This window comes from Cyprinodon tularosa, unplaced genomic scaffold, assembly GCF_016077235.1.
Source record: "Cyprinodon tularosa strain WSP-4 unplaced genomic scaffold, ASM1607723v1 ctg960, whole genome shotgun sequence".
Classification (NCBI taxonomy): Eukaryota; Metazoa; Chordata; class Actinopteri; order Cyprinodontiformes; family Cyprinodontidae; genus Cyprinodon; species Cyprinodon tularosa.
In genome coordinates this window covers 23771-45064 of record NW_024039741.1, presented here as the reverse complement: position 1 = coordinate 45064, position 21294 = coordinate 23771, and the positions used below count along the sequence as shown (strand labels likewise).

General features: G+C 45.9%; 1 protein-coding gene across 1 annotated transcript; it reads left to right on the top strand.

The window, feature by feature from the left end:
• Positions 1–71: 71 nt before the first annotated feature.
• Positions 72–19938, top strand: nudcd1 (NudC domain containing 1). Its single transcript, XM_038275485.1, has 10 exons — positions 72–310; positions 2174–2328; positions 3487–3672; positions 3930–4113; positions 4301–4489; positions 6270–6477; positions 8650–8794; positions 10152–10277; positions 17585–17744; positions 19483–19938. The coding sequence occupies exons 1-10, from the start codon at positions 196–198 to the stop codon at positions 19770–19772; spliced, it is 1758 nt and encodes a 585-aa protein (XP_038131413.1). The 5' UTR covers positions 72–195; the 3' UTR covers positions 19773–19938.
• The last annotated feature ends 1356 nt before the right edge of the window (positions 19939–21294 follow it).

Genomic DNA, 21294 nt, shown 5'->3' with positions numbered 1-21294 from the left:
TCATGTGAAAAAAATGTTTTTGAAGCAAAATGGTGAAGAACTCCACCTCCCATGATGCATCGGGGGGTCCGCTGTGAAGTAGGTCCGTCTGAAAACACGAACGCGTGAATCGCTGGTGACCAGCATTGTTCTGCTGCAGCTCGGATGAGTCCGGTTCTGTTGGGTCTGAAAACTAGTCTTCATCACTGAGAAGTTATGGCTGCAGCTAACTACACCCTGAAGGTCAACAGAGACCTGCTGGACCCCAACTTTGAGAGTTACCGCCTGTCTCTGGACCCCATCCCGACCTACACCGTGGACCTGGACGCTGGTGAGCGGCTTAGCAGGCTGAGCAGCCCGGGTTCCTCCGGAGAACCTGCGCTCTATACAGCCCAGGAGTTAAAACCAGCCTCATCTCCAACTGCTTTAAGGTGGTTCAGGTCTCCTGCCGAACCTCCAGATCCAGATTTAGATCCTGATGCAGATTCAGATCATGATCCAGATTTAGATCCTGATCCAGATTTAGATCCAGATCCTAAACTAGATTTAGATCATGATCCAGATCCAGATTTAGATCCTGATCCAGATTTAGATCCTGATCCTAATCCAGATTCAGATCCTAATCCAGTCTGAATTCTGGTTCTTTGCTGCCTGTAGTAAATCACAGCAGATCAGAGGTTCTGGTGGATTCCTGAAGCCCCTTTTGGGTTTTTCTTTGGACTTTGGCCACTTTTTCACTGCACCGTGGTTCTGTTGGGCCCTTTTATGTCTTTAAATGTAATTTATGCCAGATTAGAAAGAGAAATAGTTTATATGTGTAATTTCTGTCTAGGAATAAAACAAACAGACCTTGTTTTCAGTCCTGAGATGATTTCAATCATCTCCATGTTTTCTCTAATGATTAAAAGTGTTCTTCCAGAAAGTTCTCCAAGGTTCCTGGAAAACTTTCAAGCATTTTGATGAACTTGCTGCCTTGTTTGTTTTATTCTCAGTGCTGAAATATTTCCCAGCCGTGTTTCTCCTAAACCACAGGAGGAAGCTGCTGTGTGAAGCTAGAAGAGGAGAATCAGGAGATCCGATCATAGAAAGGCGATATTAGAGAGGGAATGTCTGACTTCCTGTTGTCTTTGCTGGTTCTTTGGTTTGTTTCATGGGTTTTATCTGCTTTTGATTTGTAGGATTTTAATTGAAGATCAGCTGCTGTGATTATTTTAACATCCTGCAGATTCTCACAGCAGATTTAGCTTTTTCTGTCTACTTTTACGTGATAAAAATGTTACACAAGCCTCATTTTAAATTGAAATAAATCTTTATTAACAAAAAAAACATTAAAAGTGGATAGATGGATGGACGGATGATGGATGGATGGATGGATGGATGGATGGATGGATGGATGATGGATGGATGGATGGATGGATGGATGATGGATGGATGGATGGATGGATGGATGGATGATGGATGGATGGATGGATTTAAAATGCATCTTCTGGATCAGATTCTCTCCTTCCTTGTGGGGGCGGGCTTTCCCCTGATCAAAGACACGTCTCTATTGGTCGGCTGGATGTTAGAGACATTTTCATTGGTGAAAGGTGAGCGTTTGAATCTGACTGGAAGTGGAGAGAATGTAATCGGCGTAATGCTACTTAACAAAAATAAGTAATAAAAATCCATCTGAAAAGCAAATAAAAAATTTAAATTAGAGAAAAGGTTAAAATTAGTCTCAAAACTTTTATTGATTAGGAAATGTTTCAAAGTTTCATGTCTGGATAAATTTTTTTTTGAATTGAACTTTATTGATCTCACATTGGAGAAATTCCCTCTCTGCATTTAACCCATCCTCTTGGGGAGCAGTGGGCTGCCATTGTGCGGCGCCCGGGGAGCACGGTGGGGTTAAGGGTCTTGCTCAGGGACCCAGAGTGGCAGGCTTTGGGAATCGAACCGGGTACTGCAACCTTCTCAGCAGATATCGGCCAATCGGTGCATCGCTCCACCTCCAGCTCTAATAGATATGAATGGTGGTCTGTGGGACAATGATCACAGTATCGGCATCACTGAGCCGACCAACTCCAAAGGTTGTCCTGGTTGTCATGGCGATATTAAGTAATCTGAGATGTTTTGTTGTTTTTCTTTCCTCTGTATCAGCAGCTCAGAATAACCCGATGTTCTGGTTCTGTTCATGTCTCATCCTGCCCAGCTGTGGAGGAGATGCAGCTGACGGACGCTCAGTACACGCTGGAACACATGCAGGCCTTCGCCATGTTCAACTACCTGCAGCTGGACCCGTGGTACCAGGACAGCGTTCTGTTCGTGGACCGCCAGGCCCGGGTTCTGAGCCTCACCGTCACCCTGGTGAGTCTCTGGAAGGATCCCCGGGTTCATCTGGAGGAGCCGGTCCTGTTTCCTCAGTGAAGCGCAGTCACCAGCAGGGGGCGGCGTTGGTCAGCGTTAGAGGGAAGAGGTTCTGTTCAGTCCAGGCTCCATCGAAAGGTCCGGTTCTGATAATGCAGTTAATCATGGGGCTTATTAAAGGATTGAAGCTTGGTTCTGATCCGGTTTGGTGCCGAACCGCTTTTATGTCCAGAATTCAGAGATAATCAGAGACTAACGGAACCAGATCATTTTCATCATCATCTGGGTCGCTGTCTCTGCCCCTCAGCAGAACCATCGATGTTAGAAGGTTCTGGATGTTGGAGCTCAGAGCTGCAGCATCTGGTTCTGATCCGACTCACCTGTCAGGTGAGAAACCATCAAACAGACAGAAAGTTCTTCCTAACGGTCCGGATCATGAACCCAGATTAGACCCTGAGGAAGAACCAGAACCATCAGAACGGGTCGGTCATCTTTTCTGGATAAACAGAACCTTCAGGTCCAGTTTCACCAGAACCAAGCAGAGAAATCTGCTGGTAGTGATGTGGGCGTGTCTCTCAGCGCTCTGGACTCTGATTGGTCAGAAACCGCCAGACCGAACCGAACACTGGACCGATCCAGAAGGTTCTGGATGTTTCACCGGATCAGAACCATAATCATTCTAATCCTCCAGCTTAAACTACCCGAATGGAAACTGGGTCAGAACCGGTTCCAGCTTCCTGAGACCCGGTTCAGCTTTGATTGATGGTTCTGATGGAGATGGTTGCTGAAGGACGGAGGTCCAAACAGAACCTTGATCATCTCTATGGTTGTTTTTCTGATCAAAGCTTCTTGGATCTGATGGTTCTGCTGGGTTCTGGACTTCTTTGTAGGGCGAGCAGCAAACTAAGACCTGTCGGACCTTCTGCCTCCTCCCGGTACCAGAACCCTGCTTGATGGTCACTCAGCCGGGTTCTGGATGCCTTAGAACTGGACCTGCTGGTGCTGCTGCAGGAAACAGCTTTAAACCCGGATCAGAATTTAAACATCAGTGATCCGGATTATCTGGTTCCAGTGGGACCAGTTGGTTCTGGATACGCTCAAACCACAGCTGGACTGAACATCTGGACTCTAAAGAATTGTCTCTGGTTCTGGATGCAGGACACGGCGCTGGGGAAGCCCAAGGAGGTCTTCAGGTTCGGACCAGAATCCGACCCGTGTTCTGAGCGGCTCTGCCCGTCCATCAGCCTCTCCTCAGCGACCTCGGCGGTTCTGTCCGACGGCGGCGGGCGGCTGCAGCTCCTCCGGACCGGCAAGAGAGGAGACGGCTGTCAGACCAAGTGGGAGGTAAGTGGGTAGAAGCGGGTCAGAAACTGTTTAGAAACGGGTCAGAAATATTCCAGAAACGGGTCAGAAATATTCCAGAAACGGGTCAGAAATATTCCAGAAACGGGTCAGAAACGGGTGGAAAAGTTTTTAAACTCGTCATAAAATCTTTGATCAACCTTCTGCTCTGATTGATTCATGGAAAAATAATCGACAGATGAACCGATTTGCAAAATGATGGTTGGTTCTCTGGGTCTGAACAACGCTGGTTCCTGCAGGTTCTGTTCAGCGAACGGCTGGGCGACCCGTTCACCATCCTGCACAGCGTCTCCCACGTCCAGGCCGGCGTGCACGCCGTGGAGGTTCTGCTGCTGCATGTCCAGAAGGACCCCCAGGAGACCACGGGGAGCGGGTTCTGTGTGTTTCTGGAGTGGGTCACTGTGAGCGGCGCCGCCGGACAAGGTGGGTCCAAAGGAAGCTGCTGTCCGGCTGATTCTGGATGGTTCTAGCTAACGAGGCGCATGGCGGCCCGGTTTCACTGTTTGCTTCCCTAGAGTCCGTTTAGTTCAGAACCTTCCACCTCTGAGCGAAAACCTGATCCGAGTCCAGAGAGCTTCCTCATCACCAGAACCTTCATCTCCACCTGCAGGTCCAGAGAAGAAGATGGAGGTGAGGAAGAGGAGGGTCCTGAGGGGGAAGTCGGTGCCTCATTACGCCGCCGTGGAGCCGCAGGGGAGGGGCCTGATGGTGGCGTCAGAGAAACCCTTCGTCTTCACGCACGTGGACGGCCGACCCGTGGAGCAGCCGGAACCGGAGCCCATGGAGGTGGAGAAGGCAGGTGGGTCAGAGCGGCTGATGGGGAGGAAGCTGGTTTGGATCTTTAAGCCGGTTTGATCAAGTTTGGAACTTTTGCTCGATTTTTATCAGCTGATCAAACTAAGCAGGAAACAAAAGGTTTGGTTTGAGAAGCAGAACTCTGCAGAACCTCCTCTGGCTGCAGCTGGAGGTTCATCTCCTTCATGGAGAAGATCACTGCTGCTTTCTGAGCTACAGTCTGGTTAAAACAGGGAGTTCGTTAAAAAGGAAGCCTCGTTAGCAGGATCCGACGCTCAAATCAGAAACGCTGCGTTAATACGATCGATTTTGAACAAAAGTGAATCAGTAAACCAACCTTCATACAGAATTATGTTATTTATTATAAATATAATGGCCCTAACTTTTATAATGTTGAAGTAGCCAGATCTTTAAGTTCTGTCATTTCAGAGCTGCGTGCAGGTAGCCTCGCTGCAGGCAGTTAGCCTCGCTGCGTGCAGGTAGCCTCGCTGCATGCAGTTAGCCTCGCTGCGTGCAGTTAGCCTCACTGCGTGCAGTTAGCCTCGCTGCGTGCAGTTAGCCTCACTGCGTGCAGTTAGCCTCGCTGCAGGCAGATAGCCTCGCTGCAGGCAGTTAGCCTCGCTGCAGGCAGTTAGCCTCGCTGCAGGCAGATAGCCTCGCTGCGTGCAGTTAGCCTCGCTGCGTGCAGGTAGCCTCGCTGCGTGCAGGTAGCCTCGCTGCGTGCAGGTAGCCTCGCTGCGTGCAGGTAGCCTCGCTGAGCTAAACCAGGTCCTGGAAAAGGATCTCTCTCACTCTCACTCTCTCTCTCTCACTCACCCTCTCTCTCTCACTCTCTCAGTCTCTCTCTCACTCACACTGCAACTCCACCTGTGGTGGGATGAGGTGAGCAAATCCACTTCCTGTCAGCCTAATGTCAAAAAAAATTAGCCACTAGTGCCGCAAAAACTAAAAAAAAAATAGATAAATTATTCTCAGTTTTGCTCCAGAACTATTTAATAATTGTGAATTTGAAGCTGTAGAAAGTTACATTCCAAGTTTTGTTCCTGTGAATTAAGTTCTTAATGTGCTTCTAGAAGCAGGATCTGTGTCATAATGATGTCATTCATCCTGAATCTGCTTAAAGTTTATTCTTTACTTTCATCATCGTCTGAATCATTTCATCTTTTTTTAATCAAAGCTTTTTTCTTTGTTAATTCTGTTCTAACTTTATCTGAAACTTTTCAACTTTGAAAGGTTTCTGTTTTATTCCAGCCTTCCTCCTCCTCCTCCTCCTCTTCTTCCACTTCCTCCTCCTCTTCCTCCTCCCCCTCCTCTTCCTCCCCCTTCCCCGTCTTCCTCTTCTTCCACTTCCTCCTCCTCCTCCTCTTCCTCCCTCCTCCTCCTCCTCCTCCTCCTCCTCTTCCTCCTCCTCCTCCTCCCTCCCCCTCCTCTTCCTCCCCCTTCCCCGTCTTCCTCTTCTTCCACTTCCTCCTCCTCCTCCTCCTCCTCCCTCCCCCTCCTCTTCCTCCCCCTTCCCCGTCTTCCTCTTCTTCCACTTCCTCCTCCTCCTCCTCCTCCTCCTCCTCCTCCTCCTCCTCCTCCTCCTCCTCTTCCTCCTCCTCCTCCTCCTCCTCCCTCCCCCTCCTCTTCCTCCCCCTTCCCCGTCTTCCTCTTCTTCCTCTTCCTCCTCCTCTTCCTCCCTCTTCTTCCTCCTCTTCCTCCCCCTCCTCTTCCTCCTCTTCCTCTCCGCTCTGACCCGGTTCCTAGAACCCAGCCGACCCGTTTTTTTTTCTCTCTGGTTTCAGATCCGCTCTACTTCTGGCAGCAGACGGCTGATGACATCACGCTGAGCCTTCGCCTCCCTGAGGGCGTGGCCAAAGAGGACGTGAGCTTCCGGCTGACGGCGGACACGCTGAGCGTCGGGGTGGGGGGCTTCCCGCCGCTGCTGGAGGGTCAGCTGTACGGGTCGGTGGACCCCGAGGCCAGCGCCTGGATCATCAAGAACAACAAGAGGTGTGGTTCTAACAGAACCCTCCAGGTTCTGATTCTTCCTCTACGCGATGGTTCCGAGTGTCGGCCATTAAAGCCCATCTGTCCCGTTCAGGCTGACTAGTTTTTATAAGCTGGATCTATTGATTCAGTCGTCAATATGAGCTGAGTCACATCCTCCCTCTGAGACCTTTAGCTCTGCTTCCTGCTGCTTTAATGGAAAAACATCCATTCTGTTCAATCCTGCTTTGTATTGGTGATGAATTCTAACGCTGTGCGAGGAGGAGGAGGGGGAGGAGGAGGGGGGGAAAGAGGAGGGAGGAGGAGGAGGGGGAGGAGGAGGGAAAGAGGAGGGAGGAGGAGGAGGGGGAGGAGGAGGGAGAGAGGAGGGAGGAGGAGGAGGGAGAGGAGGAGGGAGAGGAGGAGGGAGAGGAGGGAGGAGGAGGAGGGAGAGGAGGAGGGGGAGGAGGGGGGAAAGAGGAGGGAGGAGGAGGAGGGAGAGGAGGGAGCCTTCGTTTGTCCATTTTTGCTGCAGAGAAATAAATAAATTTTTTTTAGCTGCAGCTCCCATACAGCCTCCTTCTCCTCCTCCTGCTGCCATCGTCTTTATGTCGACTCTCTGAACTCATCCAGATGTCCTTCCAGAGGACACTTATCTCCTCCTTTGGCTCCATCCCATTTTATCCACCCTTAGCGGCATCCTGACGGTTCTCTCTGATGTTCTGCAGGACGTTTGCACCACAGACGGGACCTGCTGGATCACCAATGGATCATTATTTACACCTAAAACTAATACGTTCGCAGTGATTTAATATATTTAGCGTTAATCAGTTAAAAAATAATAATTTTCGTGGCGATCATAGAGTCTGGGAGCGGCCATTTTTGCCCAAATATATTAGCCCCTCCCTCCTGCCATCTTCCAGCAGTGACGTCACGGTGCGGTAAGCCTAGCGCCATTCTCCCCGCTTTCCAAGCTAAATCAATGGGAACTACTAGACACATCTCAGAAGTTTAAATTCGGAATATGAGCGAACTTTTCCTTTAAGGTGGATTGTTTTTATTAACCGGGTTCGTTTTGGCTTCCATTTTGAAACGTCCATTTTTCTTTTTTATCTATTTGTTCGTGTTTTACAGTATAAATCTGTAGTTTCTGTAGTTCTTTACGCCTTTGATAGACTGAGGTAATTTAAATTAGAAATAAATTAATTTGTTTTAAGGTGGAACCAAAGATCCTCATTGGGCTTTAATGAAAAGCAAATGAACCCTGAGGATTGAAGCTCTGCTTTCTGACCGACACGCAGCGAGGAACCTCTGCAGCCTGATGAGGATCTCCTGCCTTCAGCAGAGATAATGAAATTATAATCTGATGCTGATTAATTCAGATTTTTCCTAGAATCCATAAAGACTCTTCCTCATCAGCATCATTTAGTCCAACACAGCGAATAATGAGGCTCTGCTGCTATGATGTCGTGTTGTTTGGTCTCTAAAACCAGAAAATCTCTGTAGGATGTTTTTATTTTAGATCCTTCATTTGGGCTGATTTTTATTTTAAGCCTTTGGTTCATGTGAAGCGCGTTAGGAAGCCAATCAGGGACGGGCTGGAAGAGCTGCAGGACGTTCTCCTGGGGTTCTACCAGAACCTGCTGATCAGAGTCCCAGACAACGATGTAACAACACAACAATAAGCAACATTATCAGTCAATGTCTTCCAGTCAGTCTCAGATAGCCAGACTAATGTTAGTCTGCAGACTAAACTATAGGATCCATCGGCTATAGATGGATTTATTGCCTAGTTCATCCACTGACTGGGAAATGACCAGTGGAACGTCTTCCTGCAGCCAGAAAACTGCTGGTTTCTGCAGCCAAATGCACAGGGAGGAGTTTTACTGCACGTCTCTGTGGGAGTGGGGAGAGTACCAATATGGCGGCCGGTGGCCTCACTTTTTCTGGGCTAACAGCGATCCAGTGAATAAACAGATATTAGTGGCCCTGACCCATGGTGATTGGAGGGAAATCCTGGACCTGCCGTCCATAAACCTGACCTCCCAGTGACCCACAGACCAACATCTCACTGGTTCCACTGAGACCCTCCAAAGACCTACCACCTTCTGGACTCGTTTTAGCTGGACGGATCAGAACCGTTGGATCTTAGTTACTTCAGTGTTTGCTAACGTTTGTGTGTGTCTGTCCCCCCAGCCTGGAGGTCACCCTGCAGAAGCTCAGCGAGGGGCCCATGTGGCCCGAGCTGGTGCTGGGAAACAGGAGAGGGGAGTTTGTGATGAGCGACGAGCAGGCGGCCCTCATCCATGACCGACTGACACACCTGACCTCCGAGGACCTGGTGAGCCGCTCGGACCGAGACACAGATGGCGCTTTGTTCCATCCCGTCTCTCTTTCTACCAGAAACACGTCCAGCATGAAGCCGTTAGGAAAGCTCCGGGTGAACCCAGCTAGCAGCTAACAGCTAGGAGGTAGCAGCTAACAGCTAGCAGCTAACAAGTAGCAGCTAAACACTAGGAGGTAGCAGCTAACAACTAGCAACTGACAGCTATAACCTAACAGCTAGCAGCTAACATTTAGGAGGTAGCAGCTAACGGCTAGCAGCTAAAACTAGCAGCTAATGGCTAGAAGGTAGCAGCTAACAGTTAGCAGCTAAGAACTAGAAGATAGCAGCTAACAGCTAGCAGCTAACAACTAGCAGCTCATGGCTAGAAGGTAGCAGCTAACAATTAGCAGCTAAGAACTAGATGGTAGCAGCTACCGGCTAGCAGCTAACAACTAGCAACTGACAGCTAGAACCTAACAGCTAGCAGCTAACATTTAGGAGGTAGCAGCTAACTGCTAGCAGCTAACAACTAGCAGCTGACAGCTAGCAGCTAACATTTAGGAGGTAGGAGCTAACGGCTAGCAGCTAACAACTAGCAACTGACAGCTAAAAGCTAGCAGCTAACAACTAGGAGGTAGCAGCTAATGGCTAGCAGCTAACAACTGGCAGCTGACAGCTAGCAGCTAACAACTAGGAGGTAGTAGCTTATGGCTAGCGCTTTGGCTAGAGCTTTGAGTTTCACCTGGTTTGATTTCGTAAACATTCTTCTTTAAAGAATCTTCGTTTATCTGATTATTAATGGAAAAAAATCACCGACAGATAAATCAATTTGCTAAATAATCTGTAGTTGCAGCCGTAGAGGAAAAGCTGCTGATATTCATCTGATGCTCATATTGTTCATCATACACTGCAAAAAAAGTAGATTTAAATAAGTGCATTTTTCTTGAATTGAGGACTTAGGTGAGACACTTTGCCAGTGGAACAAGACAATTTACATTTAAAATAAGAAAAAAAACAATTGAATTATTATTTCAAGTGCATATTATCTAATTATCTTATTTTAAGTAAAAAATACTAATTCCATTAAAAATCATCTTATTTACCTGCTCAAATAAAGGGTAAATATACTTAATTAAATACTGTTATTTCTAGATGTTTTTTGCAGTGTATTAAAATCCCTCCAAAGCTCCTCCTCCTTTCTCTGTAACCTCGTATTCTCCTTCATCATGGTTATTCTCCTCTTCCTCATCATAACAGAGAAACATTTTATCCTTTACCCGCTCCTTCCTCCTGTGCAGATCAGGCCTTTTAGATGCTAATGAATGCTAACCAGGTGGCGCCGCAGCCTCTGATTCTTCTCCTCTGTGCCCAGAATGGAGGCGCTGACGGGGAAAAGCCGCCCTGTAACTCCCAGGAGCTGGAGGACTGTGACGGCTTCCCGGAGGACGGCTTCAGCCTCACGCGCTTCGATGGGGAAACGCTCAGAGCCACTCAGGTGGTGAGTAACCCGCCTGTCGGCTGAACCTGTTCCCTCACCTTTCAGGTCACATGTGACGCCTCTACTCAGCCGCTGCGACTTGGACGCTTTCATTTAGCTCCAAGCTAAGGTTCCATATTTTCTTCCCTGCAGAAAGAAAAGTGTCTTTAGGTTTTTATTCCTGGTGATATCTGATCATCTCTGAAACAGTTTATTAACGCCTAAATTAACTTCAAATGTAGAAACCTGCCGGCAGAACTAAACTGATATAAGCATGAAAAATGAAGCAGTACGCGCGTTTTAGCTGCTGCGTGCGTTCTGAACGTGGCGTTAGCATATTTAGAGAAAGTTGAGTGGAAGGAAAACATGGTAGCTGTACTAATCAAGGCCGGAATCAGAACCCGAGAGGGTCCCGGGTTCATACACTGGAAAAATGATCTAGAAATAAGTAAACATTTCTTAAATTAACTGTATTTCCCCTTAATTTGAGGAAGTAGATCAGAAAGTTTGCCAATGGAAGGAGTATTTTTACTCTTAAAAATAAGATAATTAGATAATATGCACTTGGAATAAGACAATGCAATTGTGTTTTCTTATTTTAAGTTTAAATCATCTTGCTCCATTGGCAAAATGTCTCATTTACCTCCTCAATTCAAGGAAAAATGCGCTTATTTTAAGAAAAAATGACTTATCTAGATTTAGATTTTTTCCAGTGTACTGGGCTGGAATTCCAGGTAATCGGCTCCACCTTGAGGAACTTTATGGGACGTGTTTGTTTTTGGGCATTTTTTAAATGCTGTTTGGATCAGAACCAGAAGAATCTGAAGCTGAAGGTGGCCTGCTGAATGGCGTCATGGTGAACCCGTGCTGGTGAACGTTCTGCTTCTGAGTAATCGGCAGATAAAGCCTCCCTGCTGCAGCCTTTGATGGCGAACGGAGAGCTGGGTAATCAGGACGTAACGAGGGCCTGAATAGACGGCCTCCGTTTATTCTCAGAAGCTTCTGGATTATTGTTGCTGTGTTTGAAGGACGGTTCGGTCCGTTGCACCGCCGCCGCCTGAATGGCGTCTTTTGTTCGCCCAGGAAGCCTTACCTTCGCTCTCCGCGCATGGCCGCCTCTCCACCTCCCTCTGAAGGCTCCAGCTGCTCCTCCAGGATCTATACGCTGACCTCTCTCAGCCCGCTGCTGATCATTTGGCTGCTATTGTTGCCGCTCTTCGCCTCGGCTCTGATCCCGGCTCAATAAGAAAATCAGGTTTTTTTGTGCTGCTGCTGTGGGGGAGGCTGTGACTCACCCCTGATGGCAGGATCTGTTATTCCTTCTGCAGACCAACATCTGGGAGAAGCTCTGCACGCTTACAGACGGTTTATTCCATAAATCCAACATAAAATCCTTCATCTTGTTTGAACTTCAAGCTTTATTAAGGAAACCAGGATGAGGTTAGATAACGTTTAAAACTATAAATCTCATCACTGAGAATAGAAGTGATGAACAAAGAAGCTACTTTGCAGCCGTGAAAATGTGCAAATCTAGATTTTATTCCATTATTCAAGCAAAAAACAGGATTTGTAAACAAAAAACAAAAAATGCATTTAAGAAAATAATCCATAAAACTTTAAAGGAACGTTTTTTTTCAAATGATTTTCTCTTTTATTTAACTTTTTCGCATTTTTTTTACAAACTGCATTCTTTTGATATTGGTTCATAGATCAGATATGAATATAATAAATCTGTTAAAACTAATATCTGATAAAAATCTTCCTCTGAAGAGTTTTTATTTCCATTAAAATGTGTTCTTTGCAGCAACAGACTAAAATCCTCATGTTGTTTCATCTGTTTCTCAGTCGTATTACAGATGACGCTCATGACGGCGGTGACGTTGGAGGCGTCTGTCCTCTGCAGACGCCTGCGTTCGCTAAAACCTCACTTCCTGTTTAAGCCTCAGATCTGATCCATGCTTCCTGTTTGGCTGTGACTCCATCCTGGAGTGAAATATCAGCTGTGCTGCTGCCATCAACACCTTTGTTTCTAGATGTTGGAGCTTGGCCTGTTTTCCAGTGTAGTCCTGTTTCTCTGACTGTGACTAACTGGATGTGCTCTCTTCATCCTCTGACATGGGAGCTGGCTCGGAGCTCGTCTGCCTGGCTGTGTGTTTCCTGGACGGGGCCGCCTGTGGAGCTGGTTGACAGTTGCCTTTTGTATCTATGCTTCTTTTTCTATGTCTGCTTCTGTCTCCTTGAACCCCAGTGGGCCTCAGCAGATGGCCGCTCACACTGACTGGGTCAGTCTTGGTTCTCTAGATCCTTCTTCAATATCACCGTTTTTTATACGGGTGGAAATTTATATATTATTTCACAGCTCAAACGTCTGATGATGTTTGAGAAATGCTGTTGTTTTACATGATATTCAGCTTTTTCTATTAGCTATTTTCTATTTATCTAGGAATATATATCCATAGGATGTCACATCTTTAGGATTTGCGTGGCGTAGGGGGGGTCTGGGTGTTTCCTCCCCTAAAAAAAGTTTAAATTTAGACCCTGAAACTATTTCCTGCATTTTGAGGTAGAATGCTATAACTTTTAGTCTTTGTTCCAATACTACTTTAGTCCGGATTATGGGAAGTATGTTTGCTTGTCTAGAGGAAATGTTAAAAGGAAGACATGAGATAATTTTAAGAACAATATAATGTTTCACAGGTTAATTCAAACAATCAAAGTCTGATGCTACGTTCACAGCTAACTAACCTGACTCCGCCAGATGGATTTGCTCCGCATATCCATCTGGAAACCTTCCGTTGAAGTAATTTTGGGAAGGGGCGAAAATACTGGTTAGCTGATTGGCCTATGTTGGTGATAGACGGGCCAAATAAACCAATCAGATCAACGAAGCATATGACGTACTAACAGAGCGACGACGAAGAGGAGCCAATTGATAGATCAAACTCTTGCTGAAACCAGTCGGGAGAAGAAAAAAAAACATCTTTTCCTCTGAGAAAAGCCCCCAGAGCAGTGTTTTGCTCTTCTTTCAGTGCAGAAATACTCTGTAATTCCCATAAAACTTGCTCGATAGCCACGCTAACGCTAGTTTCATCGGCTGAAGCCGCCATGTTCTTTAGACTGAACTGTCGCGCTTCTCGTTGCGTCACACCTCAACCCGCCTCAAAGCCAACGCTGATTGGACGTTCGTTTGGTGAACGGCTCCAAATTTTCTTTAACGGAGAGTCTCCAGACTGATCTGCGAGTGAAACCTTGAAAGCTCGCAAGATCAGGACGGTCTCACGAGGCTAACGGTTAACGCCATCAAAGACGCTTCTGCTGCTTCATTTCTGATGCTCGTCCTCATTAAGGTCAGGCGTCCAGTAAAGTGAGTCCAGATGCTTCTGCTGCTCCTGTGTTCGATGCCAGAGAGCAGCTTTGCTATATTAGCTGTGATCAGCGGGTAGAAAGTAGTTAGAATCTATGTTGAAGTGAGAAAGTCCTCCTGAAAACATGGTCTGTGCAGTCAGTTCATCCAGATTACCATCCTGCCTTCAAAGATTATTTCTCTGTGGGAGCCGCTCAGACCCCCACATACCGGCGCTGCGCTGTCACTGGGAATCCCCAGCAGCAGCTGCCTCAGGCCCGCTCGCCTCTCCAGGGTTTTCCCCTCCTGTTGGTGGCGGCTGGAAGTAGATGTTAGCGTTTTTCAGGTCTGTGCTACAAACTGCAGGCAGCAGGATAATAAAAGCCAACATATTCTGCCGGCAGGTTTCTACATTTGAAGTTAATTTAGGCGTTAATAAACTGTTTCAGAGGAGTGATCATAGCGCTCTGCATCAGCAGCGCTGCGTCTGACTCCCTGCCAGCTCCTAGATCAGCTGCTCTCATTGGTTGATGCGGCGCGTCCAGCAGCTAAAGTTCATTTATCCACCTCCAGCAGCTGCTGCTTGGGAAATTTGAACATTTGAGCATTTCTGGGGGAGATTTAGGGCATATCAAAGCCATGCATCTCAAAAACAGGCGTATGCTGTACGCATTGCTAGCTAAAACCCTGTAATGTTCTATTTACTCTGGAAGTGAACTGGTTTTAAACTCAACATTAATCCAGAATAATCTGGACCCTCGCATCTTAAATAGAAAACCATCAGGCCTAAAGTGTTTCTGGGAATAACTGATAAAAATGGAGCTGCTGAAGGTTTTTAACTGAACTTTAATGAACCTTCATTTGGTCCAGATTTGCTGTAACTTCCTGAAAAAGTGAAGAAAAGCATTTTTTTCTGATGGAGGTGAAATTGGGGCGAAAGCTTCAGCAGCAGAAAAAAAACATTTGAAGAAAAAGGAGCATTTTGATCAAAGTTTCTGGGAGGAACGGCGCCGTCCTGAAATGATTGAGCGTTTGTTGCTCCGCTGGTTTTATTAACGATATAAACGCACCTCTGGGCCGGCGAGCGGCGTCCAATCAAATCATCCGTTAGAAACATTAAACACTCAGAGCCGGAAAATCGGCTTGTTTAAAAACTTCCTCTGTCTGCCAACAAACGGAACATAAACAGAACCGCTGAATGAAATAAGGAGACGAGGCCTAAACCCCCCCCCCCGCCCTGGGAGGGACCATGATGCTTTGCAGGATCCAGGCTTCTGCTCCGTCTTCCTGATGGTTCAGACTTTCCTGATCCACTGGAATCATTTTTTAAAGGAAAGAGAATCTGATATTACGTAGAAATTCTTTTTATTTTTTATTTTGAGAATAAAGTCGTAAAATTATGAGAATAAAGTTGTAATATTACAGAATAAAGTCATCATACAACAACTGGTTTCAGAAGGAAAGCTTGGAGCTCTGAGCACGAAGGACGGCTTTATGTAAACATGTCACCAGAATGATTGACAGTTAGAAGGACCAATTATTTAGATGATCCACCCGGAAAAACAACATCTTTCACTTCACATTAATCCATATTTTAATCAAAAAGGGAAAAAGGATTTTTCTCAGATTAAAATTTCTTCAAATTATATTGATTTCTTTTATTTTCTCATATTTTATTTTTCAAAATAAAATATCTGTTTTCTTCGATAGAGTATTAGGGCCAGGCTAGAGATAATTTTTATTTTTATTTTCAGAATAAAGTCATAATATTACGAGAATTAAGTCATCGTACAGCAACCCGTTTCAGAAAGAAAGCCTGGATCTCCGCCCACCAGATGACGGCCGACCAGCTCCACCAATCAGCAACCAGAGTCCACTTTGACATCCTGTCCAGTTTGATGCTGCTGCTAAAAGATTTCCTGATTTGTCAAACCGATGCTAAAGTAGAACTTCCCATGATGCTCCACATTCCTCATTTTAGGGAAGAAAGGGCTTCTGGGAAGAGTTGTCATAAAATACAACTTGTTTCTTCTTATTTTAGGACTTTATTATCTTAATATTACGACTTTATTCTCGTAATTTTATGACTTCTCGTTGCTATAATCAATGCAGACGCTTTTGATGTTAGCAAAAGAAACGCACCTCTTTTATACTTTTGTATTTTTGTTTATATAATGATAGAAATCTTTATACATACACTATATTGCCAAAAGTATTTGCTCACCCATCCAAATTATTGGAATCAGGTGTTCCAATCACTTCCATGGCCACAGGTGTATAAATTCAAGCACCTAGGCATGCAGACTGTTTTTACAAACATTTGTGAAAGAATGGGTCGCTCTCAGGAGCTCAGTGAATTCCAGCGTGGAACTGTGATAGGATGCCACCTGTGCAACAAATCCAGTCGTGAAATTTCCTCGCTCCTAAATATTCCACAGTCAACTGTCAGCTGTATTATAAGAAAATGGAAGTGTTTGGGAACGACAGCAACTCAGCCACGAAGTGGTAGGCCACGTAAACTGACGGAGCGGGGTCAGCGGATGCTGACGCGCATAGTGCGAAGAGGTCGCCAACTTTCTGCAGAGTCAATCACTACAGACCTCCAAACTTCATGTGGCCTTCAGATTAGCTCAAGAACAGTGCGCAGAGAGCTTCATGGAATGGGTTTCCATGGTCGAGCAGCTGCATCCAAGCCATACATCACCAAGTGCAATGCAAAGCGTCGGATGCGGTGGTGTAAAGCACGCCGCCACTGGACTCTAGAGCAGTGGAGACGCGTTCTCTGGAGTGACGAATCGCGCTTCTCCATCTGGCAATCTGATGGACGGGTCTGGGTTTGGCGGTTGCCAGGAGAACGGTACTTGTCTGACTGCATTGTGCCAAGTGTAAAGTTTGGTGGAGGGGGGATTATGGTGTGAGGTTGTTTTTCAGGAGCTGGGCTTGGCCCCTTAGTTCCAGTGAAAGGAACTCTGAATGCTTCAGCATACCAAGACATTTTGGACAATTCCATGCTCCCAACTTTGTGGGAACAGTTTGGAGCTGGCCCCTTCCTCTTCCAACATGACTGTGCACCAGTGCACAAAGCAAGGTCCATAAAGACATGGATGACAGAGTCTGGTGTGGATGAACTTGACTGGCCTGCACAGAGTCCTGACCTCAACCCGATAGAACACCTTTGGGATGAATTAGAGCGGAGACTGAGAGCCAGGCCTTCTCGTCCAACATCAGTGTGCGACCTCACAAATGCGCTTCTGGAAGAATGGTCAAAAATTCCCATAAACACACTCCTAAACCTTGTGGACAGCCTTCCCAGAAGAGTTGAAGCTGTTCTAGCTGCAAAGGGTGGACCGACGTCATATTGAACCCTATGGATTAGGAACGGGATGTCACTTAAGCTCATATGTGAGTCAAGGCAGGTGAGCAAATACTTTTGGCAATATAGTGTATATAAATGAGAAATATTTGTCTCCTGGGGGCGCTAAGCGCCACATTTGCACTGATTCACCTTTAGTGTTTCCGTTAGTAACCGTGTTGTGGATCCATTTTTAGCGCCTGCTAGCTCGTGGTTCCAGCTGCTTTAAGTTGCACTGAAAGGTCAGAGAGTCGTTGGTCGCCGATAGGTCAGGGGGCGGAGTCACTATTAACAGTCTTATATTAATAACTATGATCTTCAACCATTAAATCATTTGGTGCTGGTTTCAGTGAGAACTACTATAAGCTAGCAGTCGGCAGCGTTAGCTCATGTTTGTGTGGCGCATACCAATCAAAAATTTTTATGTTTATCAGCTGTTAAACATCCCATAGAAATGATATAAAGGTGTTTCTCTCTATAGCAGTAATTAAAGATGTTTGTTACACTTTAATCGGGATTTTAATGCTTTTTTTAGCCGATCAGAAAGAAATTAAGCTGCTATCTGCAGAGAGTGAGATGTTAAAGCCAAACATGGAGGAAAAATCTCACCCAGAACTGTCTCTGCTCCTCCAGGTAAACCTGGACGGCCATCAGTACCTGTTCACCGTGGACGTGGATCCCACCCAGATGCCGTGTCTCTGTCTCCGACACGACGTGGACGCCCTGGTCTGGCAGCCGCGTCCTGACCGACCCGAGGACATGTGGGAGCACATCGCCACCTTCAACGCTCTGGGTGAGGCAGGCGGGTCTAGATCCAGGACTGTATTTAGAACCTGATCTGATGGCGTTCAGGGAAGCAGCTCTGGCCTGAATTTAAAATGTTTCTTTGTCTAAAAAAACAAAAAAAACAACCTTCAACCAGCATGAATTAGAGATGAGGAACATGGAGGAACTATGGTTCTCCCAGAAGATTCGCAGGATGTGGAACCTTTGAGGATCTAATGTCGGAACACTGAGATCCCTAACTTCTTATTATGGTTGTTTCCCTACGATTTTCCACCAAAACCATCCTTAAAGTCGTAGGGAAGCAGCCGTTCCAACCGTTGCATTTCCGAATTCTCCCAGTGGTTCCCGACTTTACAGGTGAATAAAGTGAATGTGATTGGTCGTTTATCAAGGAGGCGGGATTGTTGTGGTGGAAGGTTCACAAGCATGTTTGGTTGTGGCCGGTTTGTCGGAAGCATCTTGCTAACCAGTTAGCAACTTAGCGCTAGTAGGTTCCCAATGGGAAATTCCATTGGGACCAAGTAGCACTAAATTGGTGACTTAGAAACGACGCTGTCAAGGAACGCTATGGACAGCTGAAACATGCAAGAGGAGGAGAGTTTAGTGTCGGAGGTCGTGGATGAGTCTCCTCCGTCATCCATTTTTTATTTAGAGGAGGAAAGCGGGGACGAAGATGTTGTGGAAGAGGACGCCAGGGCGGCAGAAGCTTGGTTTGGTGTAGAAGGCTTCCAGCCGTACATGTTTGAGCCCTTGCCTCGCAACGCTGCCAGTTCTGTTAGCTCTACGCCTGCCGAAGACACGGACGTCCATCCCCGTGAACACTGGGACGCAACTCAATGGGAAAGGAAAGGATTCTGATTTCAACCGTTGCGTATATTAGCTGCGACACATGAATCAAGATGCTATGACCGGAAACATTTGATTGACAGATGACCGTTGATATATGATTGGCTGAATTTAGGTGTTCAGGCTGACGTAGAACTAACTGGCCTGAAGAAGATAACGGAAAAACACAGATTTTAAGACAGGATTTATTTTTTGAACGTCTAACTTTTGGAACAATATCATCTGATAAAGAGAACATTTATATACATGTTTAAGCCAGAATGGTTTGACATTTAAACATGACTTCCCTACGACTTTAAGCGTCTCGGTTTAAACATTCTGACTGTAGCTGCTAAATGCCCGCAGCATGATGCCGTCACCCCCCTGCTTTACAGTTGAGATGATGTCCTGAATTCGCAGCTTTGCTCTTCTGCAGCAGATTTAGTGACGTTAGAGTCCAGTTTTAGACCAGAGGATGTGTCTTCCAGCATCGGGGTCTCTGTCCCGTATAAACGGCGCTGGGACGTGACGCTATGACGTTCTCCTCCTGGTATCTCAGCTGATTTCTTTGGATTTTTCCCTGGTGTCCCAGCAGGAACAGGAGCTCAGGAGCCAACTGGACTTTCTCAGATCATTTAGAGCCGCATGAAGAAGTAAAGAGGGATCTCTTTGTTCTGACATTTAGCCTCACTGTTCCTCAGCACCCAGAAGCGTCTCTTACTCCAAACTTCATTAAACTTTATAAATTTCCCGTCTGATTGCAGAATAAATGAAGAGAGGAGCCGCTGGACGCAATCTGCTGCTCTGAACGCTTTGTTTTAATAATCTCTCTTTTCCTGATGATCCATCAGTGATTGCTAATCAAGGCGTCGCTGATGAGACGCCGCCGCCGCTCAGGCTGAACGTGTCTCTGTCCTCAGGTTACGTCCAGGCCTCCAAGCAGGATAAAAAGTTTGCCACCTGCGCTCCAGATTTCTCCTACGCCGCGCTCGGCGAGTGTCTCCGCCGCGCCTTCATCTACCGCCAGCCGTCGCCCGTGGAGACCGTCCTCTTCAACAGGAAGCAGGGCCGTCAGGTGGGAGAGGTTGCTAAGCAACAGGTGGCAAGCCTGGACTCGGACAAGCCAATCCTGGGCTTCAGAGCGTCCAACGAGAGGCTGTTCATCCTGACCTCCTCTAATCTGTTTGTGCTGAAGGTCAATAATAATTAGATTGAGGTTTGGTCTCGTTAACCCGGCGGGAGCGGGGGGGTCATTCCCACCTGGATGAAGGCGTCTCTCTCCTCTCTGTGAACGAGACGGGGTTTTATGAGGATGAACTTGTGTGAAATCTGTTTTTATACTTGAAATCTCTGCAGAAATAAAGGAATGAATGACAGCTGGGATCTCACATTTATTCTCTCTGGAGGTTTTTTAGACTAAAAGATTTCAGACGGACTTTTGGTCTCAGCCTCTTCTTTAAGCCCCAAATAGAATTTTATTTTAGTTCCAGTTTATTTCTATAGTGCAAATTCACCAACATGTCACCTGAAGGATCTCCTTAAAGACTTCCTTTAGATCAGAGGGGTGTAAATGCATTTTACCGCTGATCGCACACTGATGGAGAAACACAGAAAATAGACCAAATTCAGATTAAAAATCTGCTGCAAGCAGAAAATACTTCAACACAGGAAACACATGCAAAGGAAAAAAAAAAAGCGCTAGGGCTGCAGGTAATGATTATTTTGCAAATAAATTAATCTGTTGATTATTTTTTTGATTAATCGAATAATAATCAGAATGCCAAAAGTTAATTAAATGCTGAATATTTATATTTTTTATTCTTGGTATAATTCCTGCTCTAAGTGAGTCGCTCTGTCAGCTAAAGGCAGGTTTTACAGTCTCTATACTCCAGTAAACAATCACTAAATTAGTTGATGATTATTTCTATACTTGATTAATCTGATTAATTGTTTCATCCTTAAATGCAAACAGAAAAACTAATTCGATTAACTTTATTTATTTAGCTCCAATTCACATCATGTCATCGCAGGTCACTTTATAGATCCAGATCAATCAGATAATGCAGTCACTGACTTTGCAGGATTCTCTCCACCTGAATGACTCTTCAGCAATCCCTCACACTAAGCATGCTTGTAGCGACAGTGGAGAGGAAAAACTCCCTTTGAACAGGAAGAAACCTCCAGCAGAACCAGGCTCAGTGTGAGCGGCCATCTGCTGAGGCCCACTGGGGTTCAAGGAGACAGAAGCAGACATAGAAAAAGAAGCATAGAAGCTCTGACCTTTTCATACTTTCTGTGTGTGTGTGGGGGGGGATGTTCACTTCAACTATCAGATACAAAACATTTGATTTTTTTTTAGTTTCTCACATTATAAGGAAAAATGTGAAATTAAATAACTCCTATTTTTTCTGTTTCAACTAAGATTTATAAGTTGACCCATTTGTGACTCCATAAATTTCCCCTTTGCATTCATTGTATGTTAGCATCCTTTGTGTTTGCGGTGGGTTTGCTCCTCTCCTGTTAGTGTGATTGCAGTGTTGCTGTTTGGTATCTGGAGATTGCTGCTCGTTTCACTGCTGATCTCTCTGCAGTCACCTGAAGCCGAATCTATCTGCACCTTTGCTGCTTTCAGCAAGGTTCCTGCTGCTCCAATGCACCCCCCCCCACACACACACACATATACAAATAATCCAAAATGTTGAAGGTCATACAAACACTAGTTCATATTTATG

Excerpts from the sequence above, each read along its gene's own strand:
- nudcd1 (XM_038275485.1), top strand. The coding sequence starts at position 196 with ATGGCTGCAGCTAACTACACCCTGAAGGTCAACAGAGACCTGCTGGAC. Across the intron at positions 8,795-10,151 it reads ACCTGACCTCCGAGGACCTG|AATGGAGGCGCTGACGGGGA; the intron begins GTGAGCCGCTCG and ends CTCTGTGCCCAG. Across the intron at positions 17,745-19,482 it reads CGCCACCTTCAACGCTCTGG|GTTACGTCCAGGCCTCCAAG; the intron begins GTGAGGCAGGCG and ends CTCTGTCCTCAG.